Source organism: Gigantopelta aegis, chromosome 9 (assembly GCF_016097555.1).
Source record: "Gigantopelta aegis isolate Gae_Host chromosome 9, Gae_host_genome, whole genome shotgun sequence".
Taxonomy (NCBI): domain Eukaryota; kingdom Metazoa; phylum Mollusca; class Gastropoda; order Neomphalida; family Peltospiridae; genus Gigantopelta; species Gigantopelta aegis.
Genome location: NC_054707.1, coordinates 77,763,738 through 77,778,746, shown reverse-complemented (window position 1 = coordinate 77,778,746; position 15,009 = coordinate 77,763,738). Strand labels below are relative to the sequence as shown.

Genomic DNA, 15,009 nt, shown 5'->3' with positions numbered 1-15,009 from the left:
AGTTTCTCGTCTAGGTATGACTGTATACTGATAACAAAGAAAAAAATATTTTAAAAAATAACTCAGAAAACCCACAAGAATTCTGTAATGGAATTTGGCAACATCTAAAATGGAAAAATCATCCCATCCAACTTTGATGTTTATACCATTAGATAATGCATTTATTTTTATACCAGCCAGTTACATGTATTAGAGTTGCAGTAAGTGAGTGTTTGGTTAACACATACATGCCTTTCCTTTTCAACCTCAGAATACATGATTACCATATTCTAGTTTGTAGAGGCAAATGAGTACAAGCTCTCATCTGTAGGTATTTCCTGGTTACACACACTTACATGCATGAGTCTAGTCTGAAAACCATAATTCAATGTCACGGTTTCCGTGCCACAAGGTCATCAGACAGTGAAAGCCTTCTGCTCGTACTTTGGACTGTGATGCAAGCATGGAGCTATTCCACGCATGAAGGCAAAGGAAGGAGGAAAAACAAACCAAGACTTCGGAACAAGGAAAACAATAAAACGCCAAACGTAAGACCTTGTTTGGAATGTGTAGCAAGTTTACTTTGTTGTCCCGTGTTAAAGTAATTAAATCTTGCTACAGATCGACATTGTTGGGAAGGATTTGAGAGTACGCCACATCACAAATGGCTAAAAACTAACTTTAGCGACACACCTAGATTGAAGAACAACCTTTTGAAGAACAACTTTTAAAAGGACATGTTAAGGAAAAAAATAGCACACCACTGTAGTCACCAGCATATATCAAAGTTAAAGCATGCTTTGTTTAACGACTCCACTAGAGCACATTGATTTATTATTCATCGACTATTGGATGTCATTGATCAACCATTTGGAAAGCCACAACATTTTTCCATTAGTAGCAAGGGATCTTTTATATGCACCATCCCAAAGACAGGATAGCACATATGATGACCTGTTGTGGTGCACTGGCCAAAACAAGAAATAGCCACGATCGAGCCTAGATCAGCAGTGCATGAGGCGAGTACTTCACCACTGGGCTACATCTCGTCTTCAGAATATATTGAGGTCTGACAACCACAATGTCCATTCCTTACGAAAATAACAAACCTTTACTACATCACATTTTTCTTTTTTTAAATTTGGATAATATTTGGGGACATGATGGAAAAGCTATATAATTTGAATAAATAAATAAAATTGCTTTCTTTTCGGATTTTAAAGAATATTTTAAAAGTTAAAATGTGTTAATAGAAAAACAATGACTTTGGAACACAACCAGCTCTGGTTGTCAATCCCCCATAAATGTGTCTACGAAAACACGATACAGAGGAGGAAAAGTGTCAAAATATAATATGGGCATTTTAATGACAGCAAATGATCATAAAGCGCGATGACTGCAATGTTCTGGCTCAAAGGTGTGTGTGATGACTGGAATGTTGAACATATAATTACGATGAGTTTTTCCATTTTTAAAACAGTCAGTGCAAAGAGATTTATGATAATGTTCAATATTAAAATACATGTACAACCACACTGTTAATCATCATTAAATATGTGTGAACAAATTTCTTGTGCACCAAATACAATGGTCTCAAACCATCTGTGAAGTTTGTAAATATTTGAAATTTGTCACTGGAGTGGACACACCATAATTGTGAAAATTATCTGATAATGCTTATGGATGACAAATAAATATTTGAAATTTGTCACTGGAGTGGACACACCATAATTGTGAAAATTATCTGATAATGCTTATGGATGACAAATAAATATTTGAAATTTGTCACTGGAGTGGACACACCATAATTGTGAAAATTATCTGGCTTATGGATGACAAATAAATATTTGAAATTTGTCACTGGAGTGGACACACCATAATTGTGAAAATTATCTGGCTTATGGATGACAAATAAATATTTGAAATTTGTCACTGGAGTGGACACACCATAATTGTGAAAATTATCTGGCTTATGGATGACAAATAAATATTTGAAATTTGTCACTGGAGTGGACATACCATAATTGTGAAAATTATCTGATAATGCTTATGGATGACAAATAAATATTTTCTTGAAAATGATTCAATTTTATTTCAGTACCATTAAATATATATACTCTTCAAAAAAAGAAACGCAAAAGGGTACAAATGGGTTATAACTCCGATTTTATGTTTCCTACCGGTTCATGCTTTGTGAATATAAGGTCATTGCATGTCCCAAACACATTCCCACGGTTACATTCGATAAAACGCAGCTACTGTACAATAAAGTTCCAAAATGTGAATATTCGCAAAAACGCAGCCACGTGCAAACCATGTCACCACTGCACGTGCGTTGTCTGCACGTGCAACATGAACACCGACAGTATAAAAGTGCAGGGTGTCCGCTTGCCTGGCCTCTGTATCTGGCCGACAGTTGACAATCCAGGACATGCCACGTCTCAGTGAACCGCAGAGAAACGATGCCATCGGCCGACTAGACGCAGGCGAATCCAGAACGGCCGTTGCCAGGGCATTCCATGTGTCCCCAAGCACCATCTCCAGACTGTGGGACCGTTACCAGCAACATGGATCAACACGTGACCTCCCTAGATCCGGTCGACCACGGGTCACTTCCCCCGGGCAGGACCGCTACATCCGGGTATGCCACCTTCGGGAACGATTGACTACTGCCACCTTCACAGCCGCAGCAATACCAGGTTTGCGCAGGATATCCGACCAGACCGTACGGAACCGCCTATGTGAGGTAGGAATTCGTGCCAGACGTCCAGTTCGAGGTGTCATCTTAACACCACAACACCGTCGACTCCGACTGCAGTGGTGCCAGATTCATCGACAATGGCCTCAACTGCGATGGACACAGGTGTGGTTCAGTGACGAGTCCCGATTTCTGCTCCGACGTCATGATGGAAGATGTCGCGTGTATAGGCGTCGTGGTGAACGTTATGTGGCAAACTGCGTGCAGGAAGTGGACAGATTCGGCAGGGGTAATGTCATGGTGTGGGCAGCCATCTCACACACTGGCAGAACTGACCTGGTCCACGTGCAGGGCAACCTGAATGCACAGGACTACATTGACCAGATCCTCCGGCCACACATCGTTCCAGTTATGGCCAACACCAACGCAGTGTTCCAACATGACAACGCCAGGCCTCACACAGCACGTCTCACAACGGCTTTCCTACAGAACAACAACATTAATGTCCTTCCTTGGCCATCGATATCACCGGATTTGAACCCAATTGAGCATCTATGGGACGAGTTGGACCGACGCCTCCGACAGCGACAACCACAGCCCCAGACCCTGCCCGAGCTGGCAGCAGCCTTGCAGGCCGAGTGGGCCACCATCCCCCGGGACGTCATCCGTACTCTGGTTGCTTCAATGGGCAGGCGGTGCCAGGCAGTTGTCAACACACGCGGAGGCCACACCCGGTATTGACTCCAGATGACCTTGACCTTGGTGGTGTGTCCTATCACTTACTCACAATGGACTAGAGTGAATTGTGAACAATCCTGCAACATTTGGTAATTATCGGACTCACCATTCAATAATTAAATCAATTCTACAAATGTTACGACAATGTGGTTTTGCGTTTCTTCTTTTGAAGTGTATATATTGTGCAATGCACAGGAACCTTTTTCTTTGAGTACATAATAAACAGACAACAACTAACAGAAAAATGGTTTTGCTTTTTATGTAATAGATCAAATGTAAAATGTAAAATCTGTGATGTCTGTGTACATATCATATTCTATACATTTCAACTACAGTGAAACCCCTCTAAACCAGACACTCTTGGGATCAAATAAATGTCCAGGTTTAAGAGGTATTTATTTTAGACAGGTTAAGTTCTTTACTGATTTAAAAAAAAAGATCATGGAAAATGTCCGGTATTGAGGGAATTCCGGTTTACAGAGGGTCCGGTTTTGAGAGGTTTCACTGTACCGTAATTAATTTATATTGTATGCAACTATACCTCCAGAAAACATTCATAAATCTTAGATGTCAAACCTTTGTCAATTCTGAAATGTAGTCTTCAGAAGAAAGCACTACATTTTTCCATTAGCAGCAATTAATCTTTTATATGCATTTTACCATAGATTGGCTTATCAAAGGATATGGTAGCACATGCCACATAAACCAATCATGAGGCACTGGATGGGATGGTAAATTTCATGTGCTGCCACTACAAAAACTTTTTTCTACAGACTTGCATTATATACCATGGTCTTTAACATTAGTCAGCTGATAAACTTTGTCAAAACAGTTTTTTTGGACTTTGGCTTGTGCAAAAGTACAATTTTGAAATTCTTAATACTTTTGTCATTCAGTTTTCTTTAGAAACTATATACTTGAAACCTTAATTTAATTATTTCATTATTTCATTATTTATTTCATTATTTATTTATTTATGTATATTTTTATTTTGAAAATGTCACTCATAGTTTTATCAATTTCCTCCCAGGTAAAATGTGGTCAGAGAGTTGATGGGCCGACTCCCAACTTCAGTGAAGTTACATCCATGTATCAGAGACTTGTCAAACACGCAAGGTTCCTCATCTTCACACTTCACAACCGTCCACAATTAAAGGGATGCATGTGCTTCCCCTCACTGGACTGTAACCACGCAAGGTCGGTGAGTGAATATCTGCAATTCTACCGCCTGGCCGAGAATTTCGGCTTGCCAGGAAAGCAGTCGCAACTTGGTGTTTAGCTAGGTGTTCAGGGACGTCCTCGGCAAATGGTAATAAGTTTGTCAAACAGAGAAATACCTTACCTGATTCCTTTCTTCATGCTGTTAAACATGAGAAGGGCTCTGTTGGGTCGAGGAATCTTGGGGATTTTGGCCGACTTGCGAAAGGTGAAGCCCAGTCCACGTGAGCTCTGCTGTGGTTTCGTGTAGATCTTGGGACTTCTCTTGAGGGTGTCCCCCAGCACGGAGGTCGACCCTACTGAAGAGGCCTGGAAAAAAACAAAACAAAACAAGAATAATTCCATGGAATTAATTGTCATTTAAAATTCACCTGTGATGTCACTGTATTGTCTCAAGGTTCCATTATTTTTCAGTAATGGAGCGATGATTCCATAACTCTCCATAATATAGATAAAATTATATATATATATATATATATATATATATATATATATATATATATATATATATATATATATATACTACTCAAAAGAATTTAAGGGTCAGACGATATTTTCGACATTATTTTCTGAATGTTAATTATATTAGCTAGACCATAATGTCACGCATGGTATTGTTCCATTTTGACGAAAGTGGGTCTAAGCAACCCATAAATGAATTAAAATCCACTGTCATTGACACTGTCGACTAGTTCTAATGGCGAAAACATGCTTACATTTGCATGTAAATTAGGGCGAAAGCGAAAGGTCTGCTAAGTGCCCATAACTTGTTTTTCACAAAGCGCTTCATTTGCACGCTTTGCACGTGTATTCCATGTTCCCAATGCTGAATTTCCGTATAATTGGAGCTTGCGTTCGTGTACGGTGCACACTCCAAATTCGACAATGGTACGACTTCAACTGACTATCGAAGATCGAGGAAGGGCTATTGCTTGGCTTCAGGATGGCAATACGCAAAGAAATGTTGCTCTGAAACTTGGTGTCAGTCAGAGTGTCGTTGGCCGACTGTGGCAACGGTACCAAGCAATGAAATCTGTTCGAAATCATCCACGTTCGGGAAGACCCCGAAGCACTACAAATAGAGAGGACTGCTACATCACCAATATGGCTCTACGTCAACGCACAACCACTGCACGCCGATTACGTGACAATCTGTGGACTGCGACTGGAACTCGAGTGTCTGATCAAACCATACGCAATCGTCTGAGAGCCAATAATCTACGCTGCCGTCGCCGGGCTGTTCGACCACCACTCCTACCACGTCACAGAACGGCCAGACATCACTGGTGCATGCTTCATCTGCGGTGGCAACGTGTTCAGTGGGGTCGAGTGATGTTCACTGATGAGTCCAGGTTTAGTCTCCAGTTCAACGACGGTCGGGTTCGTGTCTACAGACGTCCTGGGGAGTGCTTCGCTGACGTTAACGTTAGACAACGTCACCGGTTCGGTGGTGGCAGCGTCATGGTGTGGGGTGGCATCTCTATCCACCACAGGACCCCCCTCTATGTGGTGGATGGCAATCTGAATGGAATCCGCTATCTGAATGAGATTATCCGGCCGTTGGTTCTCCCAGGCCTTCAGCAGATTGGCGGCGGGGCAGTTCTGCAGGATGACAATGCCAGACCCCACCGCGCCAGGGTGGTAACGGACTTTCTCAGACAACAAGGTATCGCCATGATGGATTGGCCAGCATATTTGCCTGACTTGGCCCCAATAGAGCACGCCTGGGACGAATTAGGCAGGAGAGTTCGGGATAACCATGCCCCTCCGGCCAAACTTCATGATCTGGGTCAACTTCTTATGGCAGAGTGGCAGGCCATTCCCCAAGAGTTCTTCAGACGTCTGATCAACAGCATGAGGCAACGATGTGTCGAGTGTATTCGCGCCAGGGGTGGATTCACACACTATTAAACGAATGTTCTTATGTGTAAAATCCATGTTTGAAAACCTTCAACTTTGACAGCATGTCATGTGACTTTCTTGTATACAGTGACGTTTATTTGTGTTTTTTTGTAAATATGGAACAATAAATAAAAATGTTGGTGTACACTCTGAAACTTATTTGGTTATAAATTTTTGACCCTAAAATTCTTTTGAGTAGTATATTTAGATAGACATAAAGTCATTACATATTGGTGTATTTTAAGTAGGGGAATATCTTCATAACTCTCCATTCCTGAAAAATAATGGGACCCGGCCCTAGTGGGCCTCATTTCCATTATTTTCCAAGAATGGAGAGTTACTTGGACATTCCCCTATACGTCTAGCCTACAATAATTGAGACAGTGAATAAAGAAATAGGCCTAATCTGTAATGTAACATTCAAGTTCAACCTACTTGTTTTTAAAAAAACATTATATTTAAAAATAAATTATTTCCTAAGTTTGAAACAAAAAAGAATTTGTTTTTATAAATAATGTTTCTTTTTTTAACACAGTGAAATAAACCAAGTTTTTCTGGTCTAGGACTTTATGAATTAAAGTTTGTGAGAAATGGAAATAAACACAAAAACCTAATGTAGCTAAATGCAAAAGTTGATGCCTTCATCTTCACTTAAATGTTTGAAAAGCACCATACTTAATTAAACAGAGTTAATGTTTTAGCACAAATTAAATCTGAAATCAGATCAAAAGCTGTAAATCATATTTCTGAACAAGACATTTTAAGAAATTATGAAATAATGTCAAGATACAGTTATGTACGAAATAGCTTCTGCAACAGAGGTGAGGTCAGGACATTTGTTAATGAAATATACAGTTTTTGTTAATCATGTCTCAACATGAATACTTTTCATCTTCAAAGTATTCATCCTTTCAAGCAAATTACTTATAGTGTACATTAGAGAATGAATAAGATACCTATTTAAATGTGAACCCTGAAATGATCTTTAATAAGCTGAAAACCATTCATTACTTTATGAAAGTATTTTGTTTTAATCATTAAAACAAATTTTAGGCAAACACAAAGGTCAAGACTAATCATGATAATGCATGGTCTTAGCTGGCATTAATTGCATTAAATAAACATAGATAAAATAGAACACTTCTGTACAATATACACCATATATTTCAGTTAATAGTATCAATAAATTGCTGTGATATATGAAAGTTACCAGGCTAGGGCTTTTCAAAGCTATCTTAGTGCTACGAAATTGTAAAACCATTATAGGCTATGACATCTCTTTTGCACATGCCATAGTGACGTCATAGCTTTTATAATTTCATAGTGCTAAGATGGTTTCAAAAATATGGGTCCAGGTTGATATAATGTATCTGATGACTCATGTTGTAAGACACCGAAGCTGGACTAAGAATAAACTGAATTGTGTCAATGTTATTACTGAAATATTATCTCAAACGAGCAGAGCATTAAATGTTTTTATGCTCTGAACCATAGTACTGCTTTGGACAGATCAAGTGGTACTAATGGCACTGACAAACGCTGATCAATGAATGCACATAAACAGGGATCTTTTTTAAAACCTATTTACTTGTTGGGTCATAAAACAGGATCGATAATGCACTTCCTAGCACCACATATAATTGGGTTTGGCATTGAATCTCATGTGTTTCTGCACTTTATGGCCATGATCTCATACAAAATAAACACTGAATCATCAGCCTCTGCAGAGCAATGGTCAAGCCTTCAGGTTTTAAGAGTGTGAGGTGCTGAGTTCATATCCCAGAACCGGTTACAATCAGTAGGGAGTTGTAAGCAGGGAACATTTTGTTTTAAAAAATTTTTATCAGTGAAATATCTTGTACATTTAAAATTTATTAGCAACTACTGTTTAATGTTTTAAAATTGTGTAGGAATGACATGATACTGAACAAAATATTTTCTGTTAAGTCCTCTCCATAGACTTTCTTCACTAACAACTAACCTGTAACCCATTGTCCCACACAGACAGGCAGATCAAATTCCCCTTAACACTAACCTGAGATGTGACAGACATCCCACCAAAGGAGTGACTCCTTCCCCTTAACACTAACCTGAGATCCAACAGACATCCCACCAAAGGAGTGACGCCTTCCCCTTAACACTAACCTGAGATCTGACAGACATCCCGCCAAAGGAGTGGCTCCGCGTGACGTTGATCGCGCTTTGAGCCCTGGCCTCCTTTACCGATATGTTTCCATCATGGCCGTCGAGCAGTGTGCGTGTCATCGGGGACGGTGGGTCTGAAAAACATAAATATATACACACTGTATTAACGTAAAGTGAACACTTAAATGAGGCAGAGTGAAAAACACAAACAAGGCAGTGTTCTGGTGTACAATATATGACTTGCTGAACATCTATACTAAATATGAAAGCCATCCAGTAAGGATTCAGAGCTAACTGCAATCAGAGAAACCAAACTTTAACCAATTCTAAATTACCTTGACCAGACCTCAACCTGAAAAAACCCTGAGGAAAATGATTAACTGGTCCCCAATTTAGATTATGGGGAGACATTTAAGCTGTTACCATATTGATACCATGTAAATTCACATGCAACGGGGAACTAAAACTAATTCTCCTTGAGTTAGTCTGAGAGGATTGATAGGGAGTGAGAGCAATAGGGCCCCTTAAATGGCAAGGTCTGCTTGACCTAGCCCCTGGGTCTCAGAGCTGGGGACACGCAGTTCAAAGTCTATCACTTGGTCAATATCAAAGTTATCCATTAAATGATTTAAGAGTTTGTGGAAATTAGACAAACTAAGAAAACATTAACCATAATTAACAACGTTCACTCTGCACCACATTTTGGTTTACTTGAACACCATTAAAATATGGTTAATTTAAACAATATTGTATTAGCCAAATACTAAATGTTATAATAACTTTGTATAAAGATTGGCAATGGACAGGGTTTAACTAAATACAACTGTGAAAATGTATCAAATAATATTCCAAACACATACTGGAACAATGTCCATGGGTGGGTTAATTTTAACATGCTTATATACCACTGAGGTTTCGAGCATGTCTGTCCTGGGTGCCATGTCTGGATAGCCAGAAGCCTGATCCGGTGTAATAGCCCAAGATATACCCCCCGCCAAACTATACCCAGAGTATAAACTGGACTAGCCCAGAATATACCCCAGGGTATAAAACAGGCTAGCCCAGAATATACATCTCTAGTCTGTATTTCAATGTCCAGAGGGGTTTTTCCCCATCATAATTTATATATTTTGGGCTAGAGAATATTGAAATATCTTCTAAAATGACTAATATGTCATATTTTTATGAAAGCAATAGTTGCTTTTCTTTTAAAGCGTTTATTATTTATTTATTTATTTATTTATTTATTTTGTATACAGGTTAGTAATAAAAAAATTAGGGTTAGGGGTATAAAACAGGCTAGCCCACTTTAACCCCGGGTATAGTTTGGCGGGGGTATATTTTGGGTTGTTACACTGGGACAAATCAATGTCCATAAATACCTTAATTGGATATAAGCATGAAAATAAGTTGAAATGAAATGAATGAAACAAGTAGGAATAAGGTCATACACGTACTTTAAACAAATTTTAATCTGACTTCAATCAGACAGAAATCTTTACTCCACTCACTTGCATTATGCATGGCATGCGAACAAAAAAACAAAAACACCAAAACACCCAAGACTTTCAACTAGATATCTATAAATACAGAATCTTAATACCTCCATAACCTTTCAATATTTATTGGCTAATCTCCAATTACAGTTTCCAATTTTGCCGAGTCATAAAAATAATGAAGTAATTACTTTATGGATGTAACGTGTCGTTTGAAGGTTGCCATGCTCTCAAAGCTGTACACTAAGTGTTCATCTCCAAGGTACTATAGTTTTCATGAACATGTATAATCCAACAACCCTGGGAAATGTTCTATTATATTTCCTTTTCAGACAGTGGAACTGCAGCTGACATCCAATATTACGAAGTACATTTCGTTCATGGGCACCAGAGGATAACGGCTTAGTATCTTTACACAGATGTCAATTTATTTTTCACATTGCAATGAGGTGGGTTTTTTATCAATATGTTTGAACAATCCTGTATAAATAGCTTCGTGTATGGTATTTTACCCCTGCCTACATGCCACTAACGTACGTTCATTTAGCATGGATCTGATGGGTCAGGAAGGAAGGAAATGTTTTGTTTAACGATGCACTCAACACATTTTATTTACGGTTATATGGCGTCAGACATATTGTTAAGGGCCACACAGATATATAGAGAGGAAACCCGCTGTCGCCACTTCATGGGCTACTCTTTTCGATTAGCAGTAAGGGATCTTTTTATATGCACCATCCCACAGACAGGATAGTACATACCACAGCCTTTGCTACACCAGTCATGGAGCACTGACTGGAACAAGAAATAGCCCAATGGGGCCACCGATGAGGATCGATCCTAAATCTATATATATTTTTGCTATTAGTGATGGCTGTTATTTTAACTAAGTGGACTGCTGTCTTGGCATGTGAGTGAGATCACACGCCTTTTCGCATAACCAAAACCGGTCTAATGCAAAAAAAAATAGGTTATAAAAAATAAATTTGTCAAATTAACATATTTGAGTATAAATACAGAGAATAATTCAACAATAAAACTTGTAAAATAATCCCCAAAACGGGAATATTTTTGGGTGAATTTTTACCCTCTTATAAGTCGACCCCCCCCCCCACCCCCCAAGTTATAAAATAATTTCTGGGTGAAAACAATTTGACTTATAGGTGAAGATATATATATATATGTCACACTTCTCTCTTAATATATATGTCTCATATTCCTCTCAGCAGTCATGTCACCAACTCCTTCCAGTATGTATGTCTCTGATTCTTCCCAGTATGTATGTCACTGATTCTTTCCAGTATGTATGTCACGGATTCATTCTAGTATGCAGGTCTCTGATTCTTTCCAGTATGTATGTCACTGATTCCTTCCAGTATGTATGTCTCTGATTCTTCCCAGTATGTATGTCATTGATTCTTCCCAGTATGTATGTCATGGATTCCTTCCAGTATGTATGTCACGGATTCCTTCCAGTATGTATGTCACTGATTTCTTCCAGTATGTATGTCACTGATTAATTCTAGTATCTATGTCACTGGTTAATTCTAGTATGTATGTCACGGATTCTTTCCAGTATACGTCACTGCTTCCTTCCAGTATGAATGTCAGATTCCTTCCAATATGAATGTCACTGATTCCTCCCAGTATGTTTGTCACTGATTTCTCCAAGTATGCATGTCACTGATTCCTTCCAGTATGCATGTCACTGATTCCTCCCTGTATATGTCACTGATTTCTTCCAGTATGTATGTCATTGATTCCTCCCAGTATGCATGTCACTGATTTCTTCCAGTTTGTATGTCATTGATTCCTGCCAGTATACATGTCACTCATTCCTCCCAGTATGTATGTCACTCATTCCTCCCAGTATATGTCACTGATCTGTCCTATATGCTTTGACTCCTCAGTTCATAACATAACCCAAACAACAACAATCATCAGTTGATCCAGATAATTCACTGAAGCAGCCTCATTGTTCTAAATCCAACAAACGTCATATGCATGAGCATGTGTATGTACAGTAAATGATAAAAACAACAGTACAGTGGTACATGTACTTGTTAAAAATGTCTACTATTTGTGGTAAGAAAATTGCGAATTCAAAACAAGGAAATGTGTGCATATAATATATCTCTCATACCATAAACCTATTCAGTATGACTCATAGCTGAATCCAGAGATTTCATCTTAATATGTAGGTTAAAAGAAAACTGTATTAGATTTGTAAATTAGTTTTATAAAAGTAATAATTTGTAATATAAAATACAATATTAAAAAAACCGATTTAATGTTTTTTAATTAATTTAAAAAATAATAATAATTTAAAAAAATAATAATAATAAAAAACCCACACCCAAAAACCTCAACACCACCATTAAAACTACCTATTAATATGTATTTAGAAAAACATACATAGGTACAACTATAAAACCAGTTTCATTAGTCTAGGATTTAGTCTATGAGAAATGAAGCTAGATACAAACACTTAATGTTGGAGATAAACAGAATAGACATAGAAGATGACAGTCACTGTTGAAAAAATAATACCTAACTGACAAAGTCAAAAAGCAAGAGAAAAACTCTTGTACCCCGGTACTCCTTTTACACATGCCCAAATGTTACTTATATACTTAGCTCAATATCTATTTAACTTGTACTTCAGCAAAATGTAACTAAATAAAAACTACTGTAGGCCTAACTGTTGCTGTTACTAAAACCAACAGCAAGAAGACTTTTTAAACAGACCTAAATGAACTTGTTCACTGGATGACCTCCATGTCTTGACCTGGTCAGCCCAGCATCTGTTTTTATTTAATGGCCATGTAGACTAAATCCCCAGTTTTAATGGTGCAACCTTTTTTGGGTAGCTTGTACCAATTACTGCCAATATCTTTTCAATTAACCTTGATTTATGCTTGTTTGTTTTTTGTTTGTTTGTTTGTTTGTTTAACAATGTTTCAAATCAACATTAGTCTACCAATCTAAGATACCTGTGAACATATAAAAAAAGAAAAGTAGAAAGTAAAAGAAAAAGAAAGGAATAATTGTTTAACAGTACTGTAGCATATTAACCTCTGGTTATTTGATATCTAACACAACAGTTTGTTTTGTTTAACAACATCACTAGATTTATTAATCATCGGCTATTAGATGTCAAACATTTTGTAATTCGGACATTTTTCCATTAGTAGCAAGGAATTTTTTACATGCAGCATCTCACAAACAGAAGAGTACATACCACATGCTTTGATATACCAGTTGTGGTGCACTGGTTGGAACGAGAAATAGTCCAATTAGCCTACCGACGGGTATCTATCCTAGCCTGACCGCGTACCAGGCAAGTACTTTACCACCGGGCTATGTCCACCAGTAGTGTTTGAGTCAAAGGATCCACTTGGTAGACCCAGATTTTTTTCACATTCCAACCAGTGCCCCCTAAAAGGCCATGACAAAGTATGTGTGGTCCTGTCTGTGGAAATGTGCATATTTAACATAGTTTGCTGCTAATTGATAAATGTAGCAAGCTTCCTCTGAAGATTACATGTCACCATTGAAAAAGGTCTCACATCCAATAGCCAATAATGAATAAATTTATTAATGTGCTTTAGTTGTTTCCTTAAACAAAATAAACTTGACTATTGAGCTACATCACATATATACCCAAGGGAGAAAAAGTAACAATATAAATTTGAAAAATCCATATTATATATTTATGGCTTCAAACAGTATCATATATCATTCACTGAAAAACTAATTGTAACAGTAGTAATAAATACAAAAGTGTTTAAAAATTAACAGGCAAAACAATATCTAACTACTTGTTCAGGGAACGTTTTGTTCAGTATCGTGTCATGATTCGCTTCACAAGTTTCAGTAATCGCTACCCAATTTTAAAATATTAAACAGTAGTTACTAATAAATTTTCAGTTGACTAGAAATATCAAAAATCAAGATTTTGAAAAGAAAATGTTCTCTGTTGTCCATTTTGTTTATCTAATGTACTATTACCTACTTCACTACATAACCAAATCCACTTTAAATCCAATATGCCAAACAGTTTTCCAAAACAATACCTATTTAACAGTCTATTTTATTTAACTAACTTACTCTTACTTACCTAACGTTATAACTAAAGACACTTCTAATCCAATACACAAAACAATGGTCCAAATATTAATAAAACAATTGCATGAACTTCACACTGAGAATGACAATCTATTGAATGCCAATGGGGAAATAATCTTTGGTATTTCTAATACAGACAGACACCCCTATCACAGCACACCTGCGTTCCGGCAATAAGTAAACAGTGATTAAACTCCACCCACACATAAATTAGCATATTTTCAGTTGCGTAACTATTATTAACATTCGTGGTGGTTGACACTATATTTTATTTATCACGAAGATATGTCATTGGGGGGAAAATAGGACCTATTGTTTGGACACTCCTAAGTGTGCTTATCACTGGAGTTTACACAACATATCTGGCATGTCCAGCCCTGTTTACATGGTGATGCTTGAGTGACAGGGGCTGGGAGATCTGCAGTGTGTTTCTGTGCAACAGATGTCCATGTCAGCCATGAATGAACATGGACAAATAACGGAATATATACTCAACAACAAAAGTTTAGCAGATATCTTTTATGACATCTAAATTTGCCTGGTTGAATAAACTTAAAAAAACAACAGGTCCTCCTGTTGTGTTAAGGCAAAGGTTGATGAGTTTATGTTGTTTGTAAATGGTAAACATTTCAGATGTGAATACTAATTAATAAAAATAGGTTCATTTATAAATGTTATGCCATTTCTTTTAACATTAGCTAAACT

The 15,009-nt window shown here is 37.7% G+C and overlaps 1 protein-coding gene across 1 annotated transcript in view; it reads right to left on the bottom strand.

Moving 5' to 3' along the window:
- The window catches only part of LOC121380433 (rho family-interacting cell polarization regulator 2-like), a 171,852-nt gene that overhangs the window by 51,474 nt on the left and 105,369 nt on the right, over nt 1–15,009 (bottom strand). Inside the window, 2 exon segments of the mRNA XM_041509247.1 lie at nt 4,758–4,942; nt 8,681–8,814. Coding sequence (XP_041365181.1) covers nt 4,758–4,942; nt 8,681–8,800 — 305 coding nt within the window. The 5' untranslated portion in view covers nt 8,801–8,814.